Consider the following 25,002-nt stretch of genomic DNA (forward strand, 5'->3'; position numbering starts at 1 on the left):
TTGTACGTGCGTTTGCAACAGAATCCAGTAACGAGACTCCGACTGTAAATTCCTTATCTCTATTTTCTCAAAATGTAAGGTATCAACTAAGACGACACAACAGTTGTTATGAACTCTTGAGATTTTTTAGCAATTTTGTTGCTTCAAACGTAAAAAAAAAAATGCACAAAATGATATGATCCTACCCAAAAGTATAATAAAACAAAAAATATTTTCTTGGCAATTTATTTTGGGATGGGGAGCGGAGATTGAAGAAAAAATAGTTCACCCTTTGATAACAAATATCTCCACAACTAGTTTGAATGGAACTTGGGAGGTCCTCGAATTATAATTATCCATTCTATTAAATTTTTTAGCATAATATATTCGGGCGTGCGTGCCAAATTTTGGCAAACTATAGATTACCCATGGAGGAATATTCCTCCATGGATTACCGAAGTAAATTTACTCCTTACATTTTGAATGCACTTCTCAACTTTTTGTGGAATTTATGATCATTACCATAATGTTATAAGACTGAGATTTAAAAAGACAAACTTCGTGAAAAAAAAAATATGAAACAGAATTGTAAATTTGTTGCTGTTCTAAGATTTTCGGGGGTTTTTTTTTGGGGGGGGGGCGGGGTCGCATTTCGACGAATTACGTAATCTGCTAACAAACAGCTTGCTACAAGTCCATCGAACAACGAATTCTAGGGAAGACTGGAACAGAAACCGAATGCACATGAACCATTTGCAGTGCATAAAACGCAAAAAGACCGAGACAAGTCTATGACATTAAAAACTGCCAATTCATGACATGCATCATTTTAATACGTAGCGTAGCGGTAGATAGGACGTGTGCACTGCTGAATCGAGAAACTCCACAAGACCAAACAAATTATCCTGAACTTCTGAAGAAAACCGAGAAAGGTTTATTCAGAAATCGACACACGTACTTAGTTCTCATCTCAACTCTATTTCAAGACCTAGACTAGAGGTAAGGTGTCGGAAAGAAAGTTGGAAAGATTGTTGTATCCAGACGCCTTTGGTCATGTTGGTTGTGTATAACTAAAGACTATGGTCAGATTCGGGGGGGGGGGGGGGGGGGGGGGCGTAATACGTAATACGTAATACGTAATACGTAATGCGTAATTACGTAATACAAAGACTATGGAGAGTCGAGTGCATTTTCTAACAACGCAGTGGCTATTGTTACGGCAGCCGTAACGCATTTCCCATTTTCTATCGTTACGGTAGACTGCAACTTTTATAAAAACATGACAAGAAAATATAAAATTAGAAGGAAAAAAGTGAATTTGAACGTTATGAAATTCGGACTTTATTTCCCTTTTAAAAAAAATCCTCCAAGGCCTCAGGTTAGAAAAGGAAAAAAATTGGAGTGCAAAACTGAGATTCGAACCCGCAACCTCGCGGTGCAAAATCCTACCTCGAGTCTATCGACTGAGCTGTCGCACTGCTCGCTAAAATGTGTTGAAACAAATAAATATATACCTGCGTGCGTGTCAAAAAAGTATCGTAGAGGGCGCTAAACAACGACTGCCGTAACGATAGCCACTTCGTTCTAACAAAATTGGAAATGTTTCTCAGTCCCAGATTCATGTCTTTTCAACATTTTTGCAATGACTGACCTTCATTGAGAAAAAAGTGGTGACAGGATGCAGCATTCTTCCCGTATATACAATTAATAGACTAGTCGTTTTCCTAGTTCCGGATTAGCAAACATGATTCAGGCTGCATGCTTTCGGCTCAACTACTCTACGAATTCAAGTGACATTGATTAAAAAGTTTACCTTGAGTGATGGAGAGACCACAAAATAATTCTGAAAATTTAAGCGCTTTTTATTTTGATTTTACGACGTCTAAAGTATCGATGTCACTTTTCCTAGTTCCGGATCAGTTCAATCAGTTCCGAATCGATCAAAAATCACGTGAGAAATTTTTTTTCAGCCAAAACCAACCGAATCAAGCATATTTTCTGATAAAGTATTATTTCATTTTCCAAAAATAGTTCATTCAAGAGAATTCCAGCAAATTTTAAAAAGAGAAAAAAACGTAAATGATTTTGAAACTTTTGTCTGCAGCGCAATGGCTCGAACTGACGCACGGACCGACAATCTTTGACCCAGCACAGAAACCGTCACACAAAATCGATTAACGCGCGTGTAGTTGGGTCAAATGTGCACGCGCTATCCGGAACTAGGCAAAAGCATACGGTCATTCGTTGGCGAATTTAAAAAAATTAGAGACTTTACAACTTATTTCGATTCAACAAGCATTCGATGGAAGAGTTTATACGACTGTACCGTATGAACAAAATATTCGAAATCACACGGTACAAGTGATATACCGAGGAGAATATTTATCGTCGATTCGCAGCTCCCGCGATTTTCTACAAACCGTCCAAACATGTCAAAGTGTGAGTCGGAAATTTGCCCAAAATTCCTCTTCTATAGATTTTATCGGAAATTTTTTTGTGTATCAAGGAGCTTGCATTTTCCTTGTACATCATCCGAAAATTTTTTTATTGGAGACTTATCCAAAAGAGGTAGGTTTTTATTTGAAGCTATCCGGAACTAGGAAAAATCCGGAACTAGGAAAGCGACTGTATGAGTAAGGATGAAGGTCAGGGCCGTGAGTTATTGCAAAAATGTTAAAAAGAATGTGACGATTGTGTAGTGTAGGGCCCTTGTCATGCTTGTTTATAGTTTCGATCAAATTAGAGTCGAGGGTGTTTTCTTATTACTCAAAAATTACCTTTTCAGACTTCTCTAAATATAATAACAACTTTCTTTTTGTTATTTTTAAACAGTTTCTTGGGGTAAAAATTATGATTTTCTTACGCGGTTTTGGTGCTGTGTGATTCAGTGTGCCTTTCGCGTTCACAGTGTATCGCGCTGTGATCGTCATCTTCATTTTTGTGCTGCGTTTTGTCATAGAGCATGGTCGTTGGCATCATTTTACCCCCAAATTTCCCTCGAAAATTCAAAGGACAGATTCCCATATCTGGCCATCTCTAATTTTGCCCTTCAGTGAAGTATCAGCCATCAGAAATATGTCCTAAAAAGTCTAGTTTAGCACAAAAATATTGAAGTATTTACTGAGAAAACACTTAGAAATGTTCAGACCAGTCTCACAAGTGATGGCCAGATATGGGAATCTTTCCGAGTCCTTACTCCGCTACATGTAACTGATCCATATCTCTTCAGTTATTATTATATTAAGTTTAAAGTTTGGGAACAATGTTTGTTGGTCTATCATTACAGTTTTAAATCCCATAAATATGGTGACCCCAAAAATGATGGTGGTAGTTGTAGAAGTAGCCATTGACAGCTTTTCACGTTAAATTAGTACATGTACCATTGCATTTCATGTTCAACTCTTAATAATATACATCATAAAACAATGTTACAGGTTTAGATATTGGTAGATTAACTGGAGCTTCTCTAAAAAAAGTTTTCATCAAAATTGATAAATATGTCGGTTAGGCCCTATTCATTAATCAAGTTTCTGATGACTTTCCTTGTAGCTGCAGACGGGCTGAGCTAAACTTTGACCTTGACCACCCTGCCACACATTGCTCTGTATTCAAGAGCCGTCCTGCAGGTTTCTTTCGTCAGTCAGCTCAGTAGCAGCTCGCTGGTCAAACAATGGGAACGGAGGGCCCAGCCAGATTCCCCACAGCGTCGCTCATGTACATCAGTCCAGGCAACATCCTGAACTACCACAATCTGAAGAAGACAATCCCCAAGACATCAACGGACGAGGTATCACTTTAAGATGATGCTAGTGTCATTGTTGAGTCCATCGCGAGTCCTCATAACTCCATTACATGTCATCAATTGAAGTGAGATAGACAGATAAAGGCTCTCTATCGCTCATTCCCTGTTATTTGTGACAGGACGTGTGTTGAGGGGTGTGCATTTACGTGTAGTACAGGAACCAAGTATCTGATTGAAAAAACCACAGGTACCCGGGTACTCGGCTGCCCGTTAAAGAAACCCAACCCCAACATTTTAATCTCAGAAGTTGCTGCTCACATTGCTCATAAAGGTCTGCACAATAATACTACCACATCACTGCGTCAATACAGCAAGATACAAGTGTTTACAGTCAGCTGTTTAGCTTTATAGTGTAAATTTCATTTTCACAAGCGTCATAAATGTGAACATTTTCCCATGTAGGCTACATGGGGAAAAAATGTAGCCTGGTTTTCATTTTGAAAATGCCCCACAAGTGACATTTAAATCCTTTCTTTTTCAATGTCTGAGAAGTTACTAAGTAATTTGTTAAGTTTCTTACTGGTACTCGATCCCATAATCTGGAACCAGTTCCTGCCATCAACGGTCGGGTACTAGCGACGGACATGACTGCCATACTAAATGTATATTACAAACAAATGTCCCCTTTAGGGGGATGGTTTCTACAATGATTAGATGTGGAGTTTCATGATTATAATTCATAATTTTACAGGATGCTTTAGACTGTCATTTACCAACATCCTAGTAAGGTATTTCGTAAAAACTTGGTAGTTTTATTTTTCGATGTTTGTAAATGTTGTATATTCCTTTAAATTTACTGTGATTTTATCATCTTCTATTTGTCCAGCTTAAGATGGTGCTCAACAACGCCCTGAAGCTCTCCCCCTCAAGCTCGCCGATCATAGACAACATCACCAACAACAAGAGTGAGGAGGTAGTGTTCTCAGACCCCAACCCCAAGATAGAATACAGCGGCTGCGTTACCCCCGACGAGGTGAAGATCACCGTCAAGCTGATGCTGAGTAACGCTGATATGGGCATCGCCACGCAGGCAGTGGCCATGGGTGAGTGTATTCTTGGGGCAAGACTAGACTTGTATTTCATTGAACCGGTCCCGATCGCTAGCACGCTTGGTCAAGCTGCTGTGGCAGTAGAGGACACCATTAATAAGATGGATCAACCCAGCGTTGGGAACTGTGGCACTCATCAGACCCAAGAATTCCGGGCATACCTTATGCAGGCTCATTAGCTTGAACATAGTGTGCATGAAGTATGCTCACAGCTTCCCGGGTCTGAGTGCCAAAATTCCCAAGATTTGATTTGATTCATCTTGTTGGTAGTTCCGCCTACTGCCATGGCTTGGCCACGCTTGCCTGGTATTGGGAACCGCTGCATTAGAAGAACATAATCCAAATCAAGTCTTAGACACAAGTAACCCCTCTCTTCCTACCCAAGAACTGAAAATGAGAATCTTTCATCATCAGGCCACTTCCTTTGTGTGCAGCAATTACATGCAGGTGTACTAATGCATGCCAACTTGGCTGGTGTGATTCAATTATCGATTCCGAATTTCGAATTGGAATTCTAACTCCTCTCTGAGGCTCTGTAGTAGCCATTTCTGTTCCCTTGAAGTTCATTTTTAAGCACAGAATCAAGAGTTAAAGCTTACAGCCCTTTTTGATGTCTGAGATAACTGTTGTTCTTGCCTTCCACAGCCCTCAAGGAACTGGGAACCAGCAAGATAGATGGCGTGCTTCTCTCAATGCCGGCCAGGCCGTTTGACGAAGAGCTGACCGTCGATCACTACAAGCCAGTCTGGAAGGAGCTGGAGGAACTGGTCCGACAGGACCGGATCAAGACACTGGGAGTGTGCGACATGGAACTGGGGATGCTCACGGAATTTTATTCTTGGGCGCAGGTGAGGGGTCATCGAACCATCCCTGACTGGGTAGCCATTCCAAACTGGGAAGCTATCCAAGACTGGGTGGCTATCCCCAGATGGGCAGCCATCCTAAATTGGGTGGCCATTTCAAACTGGATGGCCATTTTATAAAACTGGGCAATGATTTCAAACTGGGTGATTAATCCAACTTGGGGGACAATCTTAAACCGGGCAACCATTCTCAAACTAGATTTGTCTGGAAAAGAGAAATGATTACTGTTCTAGTAGCCACTGAAATCTCTATAACGTGACCAACATGTCATTATTTTGATGCAGTGCTTCTTAATCCGCTTTTATGTTAAATGCTATGTGGCATAATCTGAAGATAACGTTATTCACTCTTGGTTTGAATTGTTATAGGTCAAGCCCACCACCAACCAGATGAACCAAGCCTCCTGCTGTGTCATTCCTCCAGCACTCAAAGAGTTTGCCAACGAGAACACTATCCAGCTGGTCTCCCATTCAGACTCAAATGGTGAGCATCGTCCAAGTTCCTCGGCAGTCATACTCTTCGTTGTACCGGCCGTGTTACCTGGCCTCCATTTGTGGCAAAGCATTTAAAAATAAACAAACATAGTGAGCATCAAAACTTGTCAACCCCAGAAGTCTGGAAATGTTCTGGATGTTGAAATATTTCCACAAGACACTTGATGGCGGGTATTGTTTATTGCAGAACATTCTTCCTGTATTTCCATCTCAGTACTTGTGGGTAAGCACGCATCCACATAATTCTAGAGTATCACTCCAAATAGGAATGGAAGGCGTGCTATCAACAACATCTTGTGTATGGATCCCCAAAAGTTGGTCACTTGCTCTAAAAAAAAAAATAATCTACTTTTCTTTTCTGTTTAGATATTCTTCCCCCGGATGTTTTCCAAGATGTTCTGCGGACCCACTACCCAGAGCATGCCGACTCGGCCAGCTGGCATCCATCCTGGGTCCTACGCTACACAGCGCTGATCAAGAACCGTGGAATCATCACGACCAAGGGTTACATAGTCAGAGCTCAGCGGGTACTACCTCTTAACTAAAGATAACAGATGTTATGTAAATTAATACATGCTGCTACACATTTTGATATTTTGGATTTGTCAGTCACTGACATCGTATTACGGACTGTAAACTCAGTGCTATCCAGAGCTTGAAAAAGTGGGGGGTTCGAGTCCCACCCGAGAAAGCTGGTAAATTTTTTTTATTTCGCACAAGTTCTACGTATTCAGGGCTTTTAAACATTAAGCACTGGTGAAGGGCAAAATCGATTATTAGTACATGTATCTAAATTTCTGACGCAAAAGTCTGTTGTTTTAACAGAGACTCTGTAATTTGCCAAATTTTTGCATGCCACTTACATTTGTCAAATGGAATTTACCACTTAGAAGGTACATATGAGCAATGTCTTTGGCATTTTTTGAAAAACATTCATGCATACATTGTTTGTAAATTTTGATAGTGTTTGCATCTCTACAGCGTAGTGTCATGAATTGTGGCCAATTTTGGCCTATAGCATTTTACTGCTTTCAAAAGTATTGAGTTTTGCAAGCTTTGGGATATATAATTCTAATTTTTTGATCCGAGGATCAAATTATTTGTATAGAATGCCTGCAGATAATGTGAAGCTTTTTTTTGCTAAAATCTTTTGCTATTGTTGGGAATAATGCAACCAAACAGTATGCAGCCTCAATCGAAAGACAAAATATTTCATTTTGTCAAAACTTTCAACTTAAATGGATATTTGTACAGAATCAGCGAGGGGTCTATTTTTTAAAAGGTGTTTCATATGTAAATAATCCTGCTAAACATATAGAGGAAATTTGAATATTTTTGTGTAAAATACTTTTCCCCACTAATAATCATTGTACATTTTCTTTATTATTTCGATTTTTTTCTAAGCACACTTTCTCGAACTTTTTAAAACTGTTCAGTTTAGTATTTTAGGAGCAAACAGTTTGTGCCCAGTGGCTGCTCTAAACTTCACAATTTTATTAAGCCTAAATAGCCAAAGTGCAGCCTCGGGTTTTGCGGTATTTTAGGTTTAAAAACCACCTACTCTGATTTAGCTGTGAATTTAGAATCTAAACTGACGTTGTGATAGAGTCTAATCCCAAATCGAGTCGCAATTGTTTTAACACGGGATGAAAAAATGACCAAGAATGTCTCCATGGCAGATCATTTGAACCGCTTGTGATTCGGCACCAGACTCAACGACTTGGGATCGACTTAAAATTGCGTTCCCCACGCTCGTCACCAAATTCATATATTTTCCATAAATATATTTTCATTATGAGCACAAACAAATCCACTATGCGAGCAGACTTGCTACTGGTCCGCACCTTATCTGTACTGATTGTGGGGGGGGGGGGGGGGGGAACAGCCTACCCAGCGAGAACGGAATCATTGTATGGCAGCTCATTTGAAATTGTAAGGTAATAATTCGATTACTAAAAATAAACATGGGCCGATTTTTTTATTTAGTCTGAGTCTCATTCAAAATAGCTTTTGTATTGCTAGAAAAGTAGCAATTAAGAAGTGAAAATTTGTTTTCTTCGGAATTACACTAAAAAAAAGCATGGGGATTGGGGAATGTACCTTTAATTAATAATAAATTTGATTTCATCAATATTTTGTTAAAATCGGAGGAAATTGATTTATTCATTGTTCCAAACTGGAAGCTGAATGCCATTGCAAATGTTAGGTAAGGTAATTGTAAGGTAGTACCTTACCTCAGAGCCATATATCCCATTTAAACACAATTTTTGTCACAGTGTTGTCTTAGTGTAAAATGGATAAAAACATTTTTTTTAAAAACTGTATTGGTTAATTATGCTTTTAAAATCATGACAAGACTTGAATAAAAGAATATAATTTCTATATCGATTCAGTACGCTGTGTTTTTTTTGAGTGAGATTTCAGATTTTATGTCCAGTAGAAAGAGCTGGTTTTTTTTTTAGCAGTTTACCCCTAACAACTGAACATGTGGTTGTACTGGGAATCTCGAAAGGCATTTTAACCTGATGCTGAAAAATGTTGAGCCATTTGGTGACTGAAAAAAGTTTTGACATTTTTGGAACAAGTTCTGAAGTAACAAAGCATGGAGTCTTCACACTATATAGTGCTTCTTACTATTCACGCTATCCCATAATTCAGTGTCTGTGTCAGAGGTTAGGGGTCAAAGGGTCATAACCTTTGACAGCAGTTTTTGAATTGAAAAGGTGGCACCAGCCAGAGAGATGAAGAGGAGCACACAGTGTGAGGTTGCAGTATGAAGCAAAGTTTCTGCATTCTTGGCGAACTGTTGCAAGTCCTGCATTTGTAGGTGAGTGATTTGAGACATTCAACAGAAAACTTGCTGCCAATTTCTTCATTATTTCACAGACTATTTAGTGTCTTCTGCATGGTGGAGTAGAATGGTACTTGTGCAGCTACAGTCTATTTCAGCCACATACATTGTATGCTTTAGTATACATGTACCATTGGAGGTATGGCCATTCTGGCTAGTACTACATTAGCCCCATAAATGTGGCCTATTTCCTGGACTACCTCTGTAAACATAGGCCACACATCCACATGTACAAAAACGTGTCGCACTTTGCCAAATTTTGATTTTCACATTTAGGCTTAGTTTGTAGCAAGGGCGGATCCAGGGGGGGGGGGGGGCCAAAGGGGGCCATGGCCCCCCCCAAAACGAAATCAATTTTTTGTTTTGTTTTATGTGACATCGCAATAACGGCAGGCAATGAGTACACCACCATCTTTTCCTCAAAAAAAAACATTGGTTAAAGTGGTCAGAAATTGCCTCAGATCGCACCACAGAGCATCTAGAATCCAAAAAAATTTCGGGGCCCTTAAGCGGGCCCCGAACCCCACGCCGTAATTTTTTGGACCCACTTTTTGACATCGCAATAAAGGCAGGCAATGAGTACACCACCAACTTTTCCTCAAAAAAAAAATTGGTTAAAGTGGTCAGAAATCGCCTCATATCACACCACAGAGCATCTAGAATCCAAAATTTTTTCGGGGCCCTTAAGCGGGCCCCGAACCCCACGCCGTAATTTTTTGGACCCACTTTTTGGGGGGAACCAAAAAATTTTTTGGGCCCCCCCCCAAAATTGTGTTCTGGATCCGCCCTTGGTTTGTAGGGTTTTTTTGCTTTAGAAGCATACTCACCCTCTTTATAGGCTAATCAGAAAGTGCTGCCTTTTTCAGATGTCTAATTTTTGTGAAATTTTATGTTGAAATTTTGATACGCAAACGTGTGCAAATGAATCTGGAAATTTCACGAAAAATGGACATCTGAAAAAGGCGACACGGCAAAGTGCGACACGTTTTTGTACATGTGGATGTGTGGCCTATGTTTACGGAGGTAGTCCAGTAAATAGGCCACATTTATGGGGCTAGTAGTACATGTACTATTGCACATGCATGCAACAACATGTTAACCAATTATTTCACACGCGTCATGATTATTGTACTGACTTTCAAGTAATCTTTAAATTTTTTATTCCACTTTTGTCCAGCATACATAATGGTCATTGAAATACAGTTTCATTATATTAAGGTTTACAAGTATTTACATATTAACAAGTTTACTTAATGACCGTGCGTTGGGCCGATTTTAAACAATGCTTTGCTTGGATTAAAAATCATATTCAAAACAAAACATTACAACTTGATATCCTGTTTTATAAAAAAAAATCATGTAAGATTAATGTACCCTTTCTCCATGATGAGCCCAACACCTACTGAGCGCTGTCAACAAATTGAGGGTTTGAAAATCGATTACTTAAACATTTGTTACCATTTCTGGAGGTCAAAACAAGAATTGTTATAAGCTGCATTGAAAAGTGTACATCATTTGCTATTCACCTTAATATCATAACACACTCTTTGAACTTTGGATGATAAAATGTGTGATTCGGTTTGCACAAACACACGTATGGCTGCTTTCTGTGTGGACATACAACACAGCTGGTTTTTTTCTCCGCACCTTGTACAAATATTAACAGCTGCATCTTTTGAGTTGTTATATGCGCAGATTTTTACAATGTACATAGATGTACTTCGATAAACGGCAGATTTTGCCACACAATCTAGCCATGAACTGTGTCTAATGGACCTTATTCGCGAGGCAGCCATTTTCGATCGTGTTCCCTGAATCCATTTCATGAATTGTAAACTGGTGAACGGGATGGTGCCAGACTATTTTATGATTGAAGTGCGTTCCAAGCCTCACTTTCAAATTTTGTTTTATAAGTGGCTTAAAACATTAGGGTACATGTATGTTTAGTACTTCTTTTTTTTAAAAATGCATCAGAGCAGACTGGTATCAATTTGTAATGAAATTTCATTTCATTGCTTTCATTTCTACTCGCAAGTTCCAAAAATTAAGACTTTACCTCGCGTTCAATTTAATGTGACCGACTCGTGAATAAATTCTTTTGTGTAGCGTTAGGCTGTGTTGGAAGAAGACGACTGTCAACAGTGAATTTATCGTAGGCAACACAATAGGCTGGAATTGAGAAGCTTAATTTGTGCTATGGTACTTTCAGCTTCCGGTATGGTAGAGACCAATCTCGGCACGCTATCAAATCTATCATGAAGACCACCTTAAGTGGCAAAATCGTTGTGCTACATGTAGCTATTGTCCAAATAATCCATCACGGAGCAGTTGCGTGCACGGATGTGTGCATGCACAATGGTTTCTCCATTGATGGGGGCCTCATAGGTGTACAATAATCAGGCACCCGAATTTGTCTATTCCAAAGATTTGACATCACCTTTCACATTCTAGACACATGAGCACACTGGGCCGTACCTAAATATCCTTGTTAGACAACAATTTTTTAAAACGCATTGAAATTAACATTAGTGATAAAAAACAAATACAAAACAATCATTAATTCCTTTGCAACAACATAAACAACACATGTCTATGCATGGCAAGTAATACTTCAACACAGTACTGTTAACAATAACAAAAAAAAAATTGCTTTTTCTTTGTAAGTACCAAAATACACGCATCTCAGCCAAATTTTAGCTCCCCCTCCTAAAAAAAAAGTCACCAATTTTGTCCTTTCAACAATAAATTAATATCCTGCTCAAAGCAATTTGAAATTTACAGAATTATTTGCGGTATATACTGAACATGTACATTCTCAGACGGTGAATTTAAGACATTTGTTGCTATCAGGATATGTAAAAGGCATACCTACACTACACGTGGCATAGATTTGGGGGAAATTCTGGGAGACAATTCCAAATGTACGGGCAAGTCCTTCTGAATCATTCAAAGGTTTTAATATTAAAGATGGATACATATGCCGAAGTAAATTCATGGCTACGCATACACAGGGAGGTTTTGAGTGTATGGCTCCCCCCCTAAAATAAAAAAACTACTAACACCCCCCCCCTACAAAAACATGCGCGTTCTTTCACAAATCATAGTATATATTACAGCAATTCTTCTGTTTTAATACAAAGCATGGAAAAACGTTTCTTTACGATGCATGTTTATATTTGGCCATGATAAAAGACTGAACATCATTTAAAAAACAAAACAAATCTAGAACATTTCCTCCCTGATTAAATTTATAAACAAACCTTTTTATTCCTAAAAACTCAACTGATTCATTTATTAGCTGTTCACTTTTTGCTTCACCGCACAGCAATGGTGAACAAGTTGGGGCTACCTTAGCACAGATGGTTTCCCTTCACTAAATGTTGAGCATTAATAAGCCTCTGTACTGATGACGTCACACTTTGTTTACGTGTGTGCTTTCCTATGGTGCTCAGTGGACCGTGGACCCCCACTGGCTCCATAGGAAAGTGCACATGTAAACAAAGTGTGACGACATCAGTACAGAGGCTTATTATGAATTCCATTGGAACGCTGTGAATTTTTTTCAGTAATTTCTTCTTTTGTTTTACTTCGACGGCTGGGTTGGAATTCAGGCAAGGTTGCTTTACATATTACGTTTTTGCATTGCTCGCTGTGTCAAACCACGGGGAGAAGACACAGCGATCAGACATTAATTACTTCTGCTTCCTGCTTTGAAGAACGTAAAAACCTCTATCCCTTACTTTTACCAATGTGATTTAGATTGGTTGAATTAAACCACAAGTATGAGTCACGAGCAACATGGGATGAACAGTGACGAACGGAATGCCGCCTTTATTACAGCTCATTGAAGAATTGTCTCTTTTAGACTAGAGACTTGAGGATTTGTGACTGACTTTTTTAGTTAACCCTAACCGCCCTGAATCTGTCAACATCCTCTTTGCCAAAGTGGAGGAATTTAGAGGATTGAGGTTACATGGCAAAAGTGCGTTACTGATTTCGTAGGATGCACTTTGTCAAGGTGTTGGGCCGGACCTTGTGTTGTTTTTGCTCAGCCATGCATAAATATAGGCCTGGATTATGCTTGAAATCCTCCGCGCTACTCCTGGATGTCACTGGCCAAGCCTCAACATATTGACAGTCACTGCCGCAGGATTTTGCAAGATTCAGGCAGTGGTCACCCCTCAACTGCCCATATTCAAGAAATAATGGAGGAATTTGCAGGATTGAGGCTATATGCTATTTTTCCATGAGGCCAATTGGAGGATTTTGCAGGAATAGATTACAACTCTTACTGTGTGGCGAGTTTTAATTTTGAATTGGCAGCATATAAGGTGATTTGTGAATTATATTCACAGTACTTCGTAGCCAGGTCCTTCTAGGAAGGCTTCAAGAGCGTCGTATTCCGTCTTCGTCTTAGTGGATCCCTCCTCTTCCTCCTTTCTGACTGATGAGGACCTTTTCTTCTTCTTGCCCTCTCCTTTGTCCTCGCCGTGCGACTCCTTCTCCCCGTGTCTATCACCATGTTTGTCACTGTGTCTGTCGTGGTCTCTGTTCTTTTCCCTGTGCTTTTTGTGCCTGTGTTTCCGCGAGCCCTTCTCTTCATCCTGTAAGAAGGAAAGAGTCAACGATTCTTGACCCATTTGTTTTCAAAGCGTCTTAAGACACCTTGCTTTTTACCCTTTACTGTCTTTACACACTGCTGTAGAATTCTGAAAACAGCCGAAATAATCAGTCAATATCGACTCTACCATCAGCTTCAAAATGGAAATCTGTGCGGAGGCTTCCAATCTGAATTTGTTTTTGTAAAGCTGTTTAAGAAGTAAATGACGTTGTGTACTAGTGTGAATGCTGGTGAATATTTCTCTGACAATCTGAGTACGAAAATCAACAACCGGTGGGTTTGAAACATAATTGACGGTTTCAGAAAAAAAAAAATTTCACAATTCTATGAACTCCTATTGAAGGCAAATAAGGAACAGATAGCAGTGCTGATTTTGTCAGCTATGGGCTCCACGCAACAACATTTTAGAGTCACTATGTGGCCATTCTATAACACAAGGCTTACCATTGTACGCTCTGTACTTCTGCGAGCCTGTTAGAAAACTTTCACACATACATTAGCCCCTTTTCCAAACTTGTACTTGGAAGTAAACAAGCTTGTGATCTATCTTACCCTGTCCTTGTCTTTGCTTTTATGCTTCTTCTTCTTGACAGCAGAGCTGCTGGTGCTCGTGCTTGTCATGGTGTCAGTGTCACTGATGTCCTCGTCTTTGGTGACAGACAGGAGATTGTCAAAGTCATCCGCTGGCAGGGAGGGTCTTTCTGTAAAAGCGTTACCGTAAAAGAAACTTGGAATTTACCCTGAGAATGAAATGCATCTGCCATGGTGGATGTCAATTGTTTTCTAGACATAGATTTCCCCAATTTTTTATTTTTTTCTGGACTATTTCTGAAGTATCCAGGGTTTCCCGCAGGACACAAAAACTATAAAATTACTCTACCGTCTTCTGTCAATATTTCTACTGGTTTGCAAGTTGCAGGAACCTTGTGATTTCGTCCAGAATTTGAAATGGTCACCAAAATTAAAATAGAAGTTTTCAATTGGTAACACTGATACTCATGCATGTAAGCCAACACATCACTTAAACAGGGGTAGAAATTTATCTGGACACAACTCAAAATTGACCTTCTCATATTTGTATGTATACTTGGACCAACTGCCCACAGAGGCCTGTAGGGTTCAGTTTTTGGTAACGCACCAAACAGTTTTAAAAGTGTCGTGGGTTGAAAATCCACGATAATCAATTTCTTAGTCACCACAAGAAACTTTGATCAGCACTCTCAAACTGAATAGATGGAATCAGTGATTCTGTAGTGAGAGTAGTTCGCTGCAGAGCTAGAGATGACTGCTTACTTGTTAGTCCTGGTTTCTTGGTAGATCCTACACTCTCTAGGAAGTTGAAGTCTTCCTGCTGGAGTTGGATCATCGGGGAAGCTGGGGACGTGTCCTGGTCAGTGGTCTGGCTGGACGTTCTACTGACGTGCTGCCAAGAAAAATATCATCTGCTTGAAGTTGCTTGCTTAAAGTATGATTGACAATTTGTGTGTCTGGTTGAAAGTGAAGGTATATCACATATCAACACCTGTACTACATTGTATCACATTGTGTTTATTCTCAGCTGAAGCCACAAAACCATACAGTATAGGTTAATGAACTTAGTTGACATTGTACTGTATCCAGATGACCAATTTTAGTTTGTATGTAATTCACGAGAACAACTTGTCGTGTGCCCGGCAGAAGGGCATTTGTGCATATGCCCTTATGCAATAGCGCGTAATCATCAAAATGTTCCCAGCAAAAGGCATAATACTGCCTCTTTTTTCGTGAAATAAAAAAAAAAAAATCGTGAAATAAAAAAAAAAAAAAGCTCTCGCCAAGTTCATCGTGCCATTGCCAGAGCTAAAGCTATCCCCAGAAATCTAGCTCTCACGGGAAAGGCCCCTGATGCCATGGCCAAACCCATGATTCCCCTGGTTACCACGTTTCACCCCAATCTCCCTCCCCTTCGCAAAATCACTAATGACAATCATCATATCCTCCATACTTCAGATCGCCTTGCCCGCGCCATCCCCAACGGCCCCACATTGGCTTACAGGCGTCCTCGAAATCTACGGGACTTGATTGTTCGAGCTGAAGTCCCATCCTTAGATGCATCCCCTCCCACCCAGCATGGTACTTTCAAGTGCAGTTCCAGATGTGTTGTCTGCCAGATTCATATCCAGGAGTCTGACTCCTTTTCTGGCCACTCTTCTGTCACTACCCACAGAACCATTGGTAACATCACTTGTAACACCTCTAATGTCATATATCTCATTTCTTGCAGGGTCTGTGGAGTGCAGTATGTAGGTGAGACTAAGAATACGCTCAAGAAGCGTTTCTATGCCCACCGGTCAACGGTCAACACCAAGAAACTAGACACCCCTGTTGGTCATCACTTCAACCTGCCTAACCACTCCATTTCTGATATGATTTTGCAGGGCATTGAATCTCTTGGCCATCGCAAGGACTCAGTTCGCCTCAGCAGAGAGAAAGTGTGGATGAATCGTCTTCGAACTATTCAACCACATGGTCTCAACATCCAACTTGGAAATGATTAATCCTTTTTTTTTTTTTTTCCTCCATTGTCTTCTGTTACAGATAATCCATCTGGTCTTCCTTGTTTGTGTTTACCCATCTTCCCCCATCTTTCATCCCTTTCCACCTCCATACTGTTTCCCCCCCACCCCCCCCCCCCCTGCATTATCCCTTCACTCTCACACTCTTTTGTCCGTTCCCACTCCCTGTGACCTTTGATCCTTCCCCTTTCTGGTCCCTCCCCTGTTCACACCAGACCCCTTGTGGTTTGCCATCTCCCTTTGTTTCTTTGTTCTCTCATCCACCCTCCCCTGCATCTTTCCACACCTTTCCCACTTAATCCTCCTTTTGTGTTTCTTCTTTCAGCCCTGCATGTTTGTGTGCACCCCCATGTTAATGTATGCACCTCTGTCATTTCTGTTTTAGCCTCTGAAGAAGAACTTGCTAAGTTCGCAACGTCAGGCCACATTAATTTTAAGAAAAAAAAAAATCGTCAGAATTTTAAATTAATACAAGTTGTTCCAAAACTTATGATTCATACTAGGGTGTGACACATTTCAAATGATGTATATTATGTGTGGGAGAACATTAGATTCGTAATACGTGCGGGGGAATGAAACCTTTCGATGCAATTTTCTTGAAAAACTGTACGACAAATTGTACTGCAAGAATGTTTACACTTTCAATCAAGAGACAATGCTTCGCCAAAGCGGTATCAGTTTCGTCTTAATTAATCCAACTGAAAATATCTCTGTATCCATCATTACTCTCTATGAAGTTTTGATCAAACCTTAGTCCATGAAATGGATTTTGGAGGATTAAGGGTAGCATTGATGTTTACCGGATAAATTGAAACCGGTTTAAACCTACCTCTCGACTTTGTTCATTATCGCTGCCGCTGTCCGTTCTTGCCAGCTGCTCGTGCGACAGTGACGATTCCGTATCGCTCCCCCTGGACTTTGTTTTGTTATTCTTTGATTTTGCACTGTCCGTACTGTCCTTTCCTACAATGGAGTTTGAGAATACGCTCAGCCCCTTGTCCTGATTGGCCGACTGTTGGAGATGCCTCAGCGATAACGGCGCAGGTTTCAGATCTTCGTCCGATAGGTCTTGGTCTGGTGCCACGGCGGGCTCTTGGTCGCTCTCGCTGGACAGCTCCACGTCGAAGCTGGTGAGCACTGGGGCCGCCTGTTGGATGGAGTTGGTGGGTTTGAATGGCGAGACATCATCGTCTGAGTCCAGGTCCTCCTGGAAGCCTGCTACCATCGGGTTGACGTCATCTTCCTCACTGGTTTGAGAACGGAAATTATGAAACAGTAAATCAGTTTCTACAATAGGGACTTTCAAGGCCCTTGCAAACAAGACTTCCTGGACCTATCTTTAAAATTATTGAAAGGAGTCAAACTTTGTTGAATTGAGCTTTAAGTAGGTTATGGCTCAGTCCATTAACCGCCGCCACGTTTCACTTGTTCATTAAGGATATACAGTGCAGTAAAAGATTGGGTTATCACAGATGTGCTCCCATTCGAGACCACGTGTCATCAAGGCCACATTAAAACTGACAAAACCCAAGTGTTCTCTCTCCAACTTTTCTTCTAACCGTACAAGAAGTTTTCTTGAGTATGCAAAGGCACTCAGGACAGTGTATCTGAATTCGGCAAGTGAGCTGTTGGGAGTGTGCCTGTTCCTGAGGCTGTGAGGTAATGCATCATGCTCACTTTTTTTTTTAAAAATAAATGAAAACAAAAAAGGAATAACCAAATGCAAGAGTTCTGAACCTGTCACTCTGTCCTGCAGGAGGAGTAGGTTTAGCAGCCTGCACTGGTTTCTTCTTGGCTTTCCCTTTCTTGCTCCCTGGTCCATCAACATCGTCCAGGAAGCCTCCAAGACCCTCCCCTGGAACAAACTCGTCCACGTTGGAGATGGGAGCAGTCTTGACCTCGGCCACTGTCTCCACGACTAACAGCAAGATGAGATACAAGGAGAAATGACATGAGATGGTTACACTGCCTCAGAAGGAAAGACTGGTTATTTTTCAGCATGGGGGACAGTATGAGTTGCTGTCTAAGCGCTGGAGATGGGAGCAGTCTGGACCTGGGCCACTGTCTCCACGACTAACAGCAAGATGTGATGCAAAGAGAAATGAGATGAGATGAAGAAACTGCCATAGGAGGAAAGAATGGTTGCTTGTCAGAGTGGGGGGACAGTATGAGTTGCTGTCTAAGTGCAACAGACCAATCAACAATCAGTGTGCCTCTGGAAAGCAACAGAAATATTGTCATAATAACGACAGATGGAAAAAAGCCCACCTGCATGTTTTTCGTCCTCTTCTTTCACTCCTTGTTGCACCCTGGATTCGCCGCCTCCGAACCACTTGGAGAAACGCTGCGACAGAGTCGCGGCGGATCCCTGCTTGTCCGAGGGTGGCGTCGCCTCTTTGGGTCCCTTGGTCTGTTCTGGAGTTGGTGTGGTTTCCTTGCGGGATGTGGTGGGCGTTGAGGTCGGGGTGTTCTGTTTGGGTGTGGTGGCTGGGCTGAGCTTGACCGGGGTGGTACGATTTGATCCTTGCTTGCTGCCTGGGGCTGTGAAGTGACGCCAAAAAAATCTCCAGGTCAAACGATCCTTTGACAATTACTGACGAGCATTTTTATTTAGGTACACGGATATCTGAGCTTTTGTTCAACACCCTGTTCTGAAGACACTTTTCAGACACCTTGCTTTATTTGCATGTTAGATAGTGTGGACTTTAAAGAGGTTGTGGAATGCTCGAAGACATTTCCGTCATTTTTTGGGTATATGTAGCCTTAGGTGTGATGAAATAAAAACGACTATTGTTTCTGTCATGAAATGAGTACAAAGGGTACTTTTGAGAGCTGTTTTTCAGGTCCTGTTTCGACCCGAACGTGCAATTTGTGTAAAAGTCGTCGTTGCGGGCAGCAAACAAAACACAGTAAATCGTGACGTAATAAACAGGACTCGTATGCAAATTGCACGTTCGGGTCGAAACAGGCATGACAAAACTTGAAAAACAGCTCTCAAAAGTACCTTTTGTACTCATTTCATGACAGAAACAATAGTCGTTTTTATTTCATCACACCTTAGGCTACATATACCCAAAAAATGACGGAAATGTCTTCGAGCATTCCACAACCTCTTTAAACAGCCCGTTTGATTATTTTCAAGTGCTGGTTTTTCCAACCGAGAGCTTGCTTTACCGTTTAATTTAGATTGTAATACTTATATTAAGCACTTTTCAAAACCTCCACAGTGCAACAAAAAAACTTGATTAACAAGAGTAAAAAAAATTACACTTCTTGAATCACAAAGATATTGCAAAATTACAGCAAACAGTTTATGTCGACGCCGATCCATAATTCTGTGCTTTCCAAGCTACAGAATACCCATCGAACACACATTTTTTGGAGAACACTCCAACTTGCCACTGAGAACACTGATATTTTCTTCAACAAGATATGGTGTTAGAGGCATTCAATGATGATGTTAACTCACATGGTGACGTTTGAGGCGCTTGGCCGTTGGGCACTGACGGGCTGAGCATTGTGGGCGTGGTCGCTTTGGTTTTCTTCTGCTTTCGTCGTTCTTCTAGACTCGTCAGGTATCTGAAGTGGGGAGAGTGCAAGGGAAAATGATCAATGACTGAATCTTGGCCACATTTTGAATTCGGAATATGAAAAAAAAAAAAGGAAATTTCAAAAATGATCTTGAAGATTGCTGAAAAAATAGCAGGCAAAGGGCCCAGAAGGGAAACAATTCCAAAGTCCTTTGGTTGAGTTGCAATTCTTCACATCTTTCCTTCCTCGACTCTAACTCTGTATGAATCCAGTTGCAATGTCTAATTCACGCACATATTTTTTTGTCTCAAAGAACTAACTGATATATTGGATGCACATATTTTTTTTAGTATGGTCATTCCTTTTTGTTGTGCAAAATTCAGCCAAATTAGGACAGCCATTATTCAAAATCTGACTACAGGATCCATAACTATAGAATGGGTATACTACAGCAGTCCTTCTGATTTGAGGCGTGCGATCACACCCCCACGCCATTGCACGCCTAAAAGCCTCCCGAGAAGTGCGAATAATTGCACCCCTGAATTTCCCTGGATCACAGAATCACACAACTAGAAAATCACACATCTAGAAAAACCACACGCCTGGAAAAATCCAGGTGTGCCTTTTTCCACACACCTGTGATTTTCAAATCAGAAGGACTGCTACAGATTGGCACTTACAGATCATAGTTTTGGTCGATTGATTCCTTCCTCATATCCAGCTCATCTAGTGTTGCACTTATCTCCAGTTTATTTGTCTCTAATTGCCGTAGTAATGTTTCTCTCTGTGGTAAACCAATAAAACAATGAACTGATTAAGGGCCGATTTCATAAAGCTGATTTCATAATTTTTTAAGCTAGAAAAACAATTAGCAACTTTATGTGCTCGGAAAAAATAAGCTGAAATCAGTTCCCCCAAGTCTAAAAAAAACTAATTAAAGATAAACTTCAGTGAGAATTACAAAACTAAGCCTTGAAAGGACAAACTGATTGGAAAGCTTTCATTACAACAACCTGTGGATTGTTCAATTGTACAGCGTTTTTTGTTTTTTAAATAATTCATATTATTATTACTATTATTGTTATTATTTGTAGTACCTGGAGTTGTAGGAATGGAACGTTGAAGAATGTGTGTAGATATTTCAGTCCAAATCCATTCTTCATGGAGGCTTCTGCGAGTAGTACGGTGGCAGAATCTGGTGGTCTGATTATAGCAAAAACGAGATTAAAAATAGAAAAATTTACATGATTATTTTTTTCCCCATGCATGGTCTGCTTTGAGGTGCATCATACAAACATATTACAAGAAACTTGTCTCTTTAACTTGTTTCAACTGAAAATTGTGACCGGCTCCACAAAAGGGTATTATGTCGCAAAAAAGTGAAATTTAGTTATAAACATGGTTGGAAAGCCCACAATGTAAGCTTTCATTTGGTATATAATAGAGCTCCATAGCCCCTCCCAGTCTGGAGATATGACGTATTTGCATATCAATTACTTCCTTAACCCTAACCCTCCAGGGTATTTTGGCTAGAAACCCTGCCAAATGCAGCAACATGCAACACTTCTCTAAGTGACAAGCCTGCTCAGTGTAGCAAGATCCATCAGGTCAAAAGTCCCAAGGCCAAACTGCCTCAGAGTCTGTGGTCCCCCAACGCAGCAGGATACAACTTGGGCATTGTTCTATGGGACTAGCTCTCGGTGTCTCAGAAGTGGCCTGGTTTATGCACTGGTGTTGGTAGCATTTTCCATCAAAGTGCACCAAACTTTTCCACCTGATGCAGTGTGCTGCGTCTGGCAGGGTTAGGGTTAAGAGTTCAAATTGCACAACTGAGAAAACAGGCCTTGAAATAGCTGGCTTTGTTGTTGAACAACAGAACGATGCACATAAAAAGGTTGTTTCTTCCACTTTGTTCATCAAAATTCAAATTTCTGTGAATGAAACCTGAAACTGTAGGTATTAAAAATGTCATTCATGACAAAAAGAGAAAATCACATTTTGACAAAATTTTCACCCTCTCAATGTTGAGCAGGCCATTACACAATAATGCTCAGCGCGACTTAATACTCTTTTTTGTGGAGCCGGTCACAATTGTTATCTTATAAAGGCAGTTATGGACGATTTGTTTTGGACTTGCACTATATTTGTATGGATGTTTTGTTTTTTGCTAGGATGCAACCTCAATCCTGCAAAATCCTCCAACTGCCTCCATTTAAAAATTGCATACAGCCTCAATCCTCCAAAATCATCCGCTTTTTCTTGAATGTGGTCCTTGCAGGGGTGACCACTGCCTCAATCCTGCAAAATCCTCCAGCAATCACTGTCAATAATGTTGAGGCAGAGCTAGTGACATCCTAGAGCAGTGCGGAGGATTTCAAGTATAACTTCAAGCTAGGCTTAAATGTATGCATGGCTGAACATGAACAACGCAAGGTCCGGCTCAAGACCTTGACACAGTGTATCCTCCAAAATCAGCCACACATTTTTGCCACATAGCCTCAATCCTGCAAAATCCTCGATTTTGCGAAGATGATTTTGGAGGATTTGGGAAGGTTAGGGCTACGGAATATTGATTAGGCATAAAAGTCATTGATTTGGAGAGAAAGAAAACTCCAAAAACTTTCTTATTAACAGTCGACGATTTCAAATCACTATTCTTCTTCTATTTTTCAACTTATGGTCCAATAACGATTCAAGACAATTCAAAAACAAAAAAAGACTTCCAGAAATGAAGTTTAATAGTATTCCAAGATGTACTACCTTTCATAGTTTTCAATGAAGTATCTCATGGTGTCTTCGGCAACTGTTCGGTGGTCTGCCATGTCTCTGAAACTTGCCAAGACTAGAACTGGAATGTGGTTTGGTACAGAGGGCAGCTCACGTTCTACATATCCCCAAGTCCTGAAAGTAGTAGAAAAGTTTATCGTGAGTGAAATTTGATTTTTTTTGGAAATTTGTGACTTTCTCCCCAAACATTGATAGTACCATGCCAAAGTATCAGACAATTACGTATACATCTTTCAAAATTGCTTACATAACAGTCAGTTAAAGTGTTCTTTTTGTAACAAACTGCTTTGACCCTGACCCTGAAGGAATTGTTGCCACAAGCTGTTTTTATTCCTTCAAAAACCAATTGCATTCTCTAAAATGATGGAAAAATTTCACTTTAAGTCCGATGCACAGCATTTGTGCCTGGGCCTTGCAGGTCATGCAGAATCATGCGATGCATACATTTCTGAAAATGGGTATTTAAAAAAAATGTTTAAAAGAAAATTATAATTGTTCCAGTATTTTCTCAAGCGTGGCATGTCAAATATTAGTATAAAAATCAATTTGGCAAGATTAGAGTAAAAACTTAATTTTAATTCATTTGCAAAATTGTGTCTATTTCCATGATACGTTTCAGGCAAAAATAATTCTGAAAAAGATGATGTTTCTTTCTTTGAGAGGGTTAGGGTTAATATTAACAAGACAATGGTTGACAAAAATGCTGTATCAGATAGGCCTTCAGACTTACCACTGTTTTGTTACGTCTACCATAAACACCACGCCATTGGCTCCCTTGTACACATTCAGAAACCTTGCATCTAGGCACGGCTCATCTGTCTCGTCCAAATCCTGGGAATTCTCCAGTTTCAGGCTGTCCGATTTCTTCTTGGCTTTGCCTTTGTCCACAACGTCCCAGACCTCCACTTTGACAACGTCATCAGTCGCTGTTAAGATCAGGATAATAATTTTAATTAAAAATATCATTATCTTGGTGGATTTTAAATGATCTGGGAGGATGAGGGTTTTTAATGATCTTAGTACTGCCAGAACCAATATTAAGATTTTTGACGATCACCTTTGTAATTCCACTGTATACTGCCAACTTGTATCTCTGGTGTTGGGATATACTCCTCCTTAAACCTTTCTCCCTGCAGCCGGCGAAACAGTGTTGACTTGCCTGTGTTGCGGTCACCTTTAATTATTATTTTCACTGAAAGACAAGAATATTTTTTATTAATCAGAGCTTAGAGAGAATTTAGTATCCAGATGCCACTCCTCTGCTTGTGTACAGACTATGAGAGCCAAGTACATTTTCTAACAAAATTGGAAATGTTTTTCAGTCCCAGATTCATGTCTTTTCAACATTATTGCTATTGGTTCCTTTTCTAATTTCAGTTTTAGTATACGTTATGATAATTGCTTTGCCATTGTACTTGTTTCATTTGTTGGTTGAATAAATAATAATAATAATGTTTGTAATGACTAACCTTGATTGAGATAATTTATGATGAAAAAAGTGGAGTCAGGATGCAACATTCCCATAGCTTTAAAGCAAGTGCTAAATATATTAATTTCAAAATAATACTTACAGTATGAAGGATTACATGATAAAATTAGTATTTTTTAACAGTACCACATAAACTTATTAATCATAAATTGGCATCAGAACTGGTGTTTACATTTTGTCAATAATAAATACTGTTTTAAACTTTAAACTTACTGTTATACTGCACACCCTTGGCAAATCTCCTCTGCAGATTCTGTCCCATGGCTTGCATGCCCGTGGGCATACTGCCCTTGCCGACATGTTGCTCGTTGGTAACAAATTTCTTCAATGCGTTAAACATCTTCTCGGCTTGAAGTCAATTACTAGAAACAACACTTGTTGTATAGTTCTGACTGAAACAGGCCCCTTTAAAAAAGGCTCTCTGTCGTCCCAACACTTGTTAGAATTTCAGGACAGTTTTGGTCTTACGTAAGCAGTTTTTAGAACACTCGCTGGTTACTTTTTCCATCTCCTAATCCTATTTTTGCAGAAGTGCAGTGACACTGACCATGCACTGACAGACGATCACAAGTCTTGTGTGTGCAGTTTCTAATGCAAAATATTAGCAATAAAAGCACACATCCCGACTCTCTTCATGGCTAGTCATTGCGGTGAGAAATCTCTTCGTTCGCCTAAATAGCTTTTATCAAGGCAAAGCAAGGGCTCCAAGTGGACAAAGATTCACATGGGATTAAATTTCAAGGAAAATTCGTGGGGAAACTGTCACGTAAACAACCGTACAACTCGACGAAGCGATCAGCTGCCGAACAACAACCCCTATCACCGATGAACACATCCGCCTGACGTCATATTTAGTTCCATTTGCCCGTTTTTGGAGACAAAATGCTCTTCTTTCGAACAATTTTGAATCTAATGCCATTAAAATTTAATTTCATAGACGTCTGGCTGCTAAAATGTTCCATTTAGATTAATTTTCAGTG

At 40.2% G+C, this 25,002-nt stretch overlaps 2 protein-coding genes across 2 annotated transcripts; one reads left to right on the top strand and one right to left on the bottom strand.

The window, feature by feature from the left end:
• Positions 1–881: 881 nt before the first annotated feature.
• Positions 882–8,058, top strand: LOC119734422 (glutamate--cysteine ligase regulatory subunit-like). The gene is made up of 6 exons (XM_038207922.1): positions 882–978; positions 3,529–3,766; positions 4,608–4,824; positions 5,476–5,678; positions 6,063–6,177; positions 6,555–8,058. Exons 2-6 carry the CDS (start codon positions 3,650–3,652, stop codon positions 6,731–6,733), a joined length of 831 nt encoding a protein of 276 aa, XP_038063850.1. The 5' UTR covers positions 882–978; positions 3,529–3,649; the 3' UTR covers positions 6,734–8,058.
• Positions 8,059–13,264: 5,206 nt separating this feature from the next.
• On the bottom strand, positions 13,265–24,852 carry LOC119734271 (rab-like protein 6). Its single transcript, XM_038207668.1, has 13 exons — positions 24,236–24,852; positions 23,591–23,725; positions 23,264–23,459; positions 22,507–22,647; positions 20,844–20,949; positions 20,427–20,530; positions 19,685–19,794; positions 18,484–18,756; positions 17,953–18,133; positions 17,045–17,462; positions 14,954–15,083; positions 14,213–14,361; positions 13,265–13,643 (listed from the first exon to the last, which is right to left on the bottom strand). The coding sequence occupies exons 1-13, from the start codon at positions 24,360–24,362 to the stop codon at positions 13,389–13,391; spliced, it is 2,325 nt and encodes a 774-aa protein (XP_038063596.1). The 5' UTR covers positions 24,363–24,852; the 3' UTR covers positions 13,265–13,388.
• Positions 24,853–25,002: the final 150 nt, after the last annotated feature.

Source organism: Patiria miniata, unplaced genomic scaffold (assembly GCF_015706575.1).
Source record: "Patiria miniata isolate m_02_andy unplaced genomic scaffold, ASM1570657v1 HiC_scaffold_27, whole genome shotgun sequence".
NCBI classification, from domain to species: Eukaryota; Metazoa; Echinodermata; class Asteroidea; order Valvatida; family Asterinidae; genus Patiria; species Patiria miniata.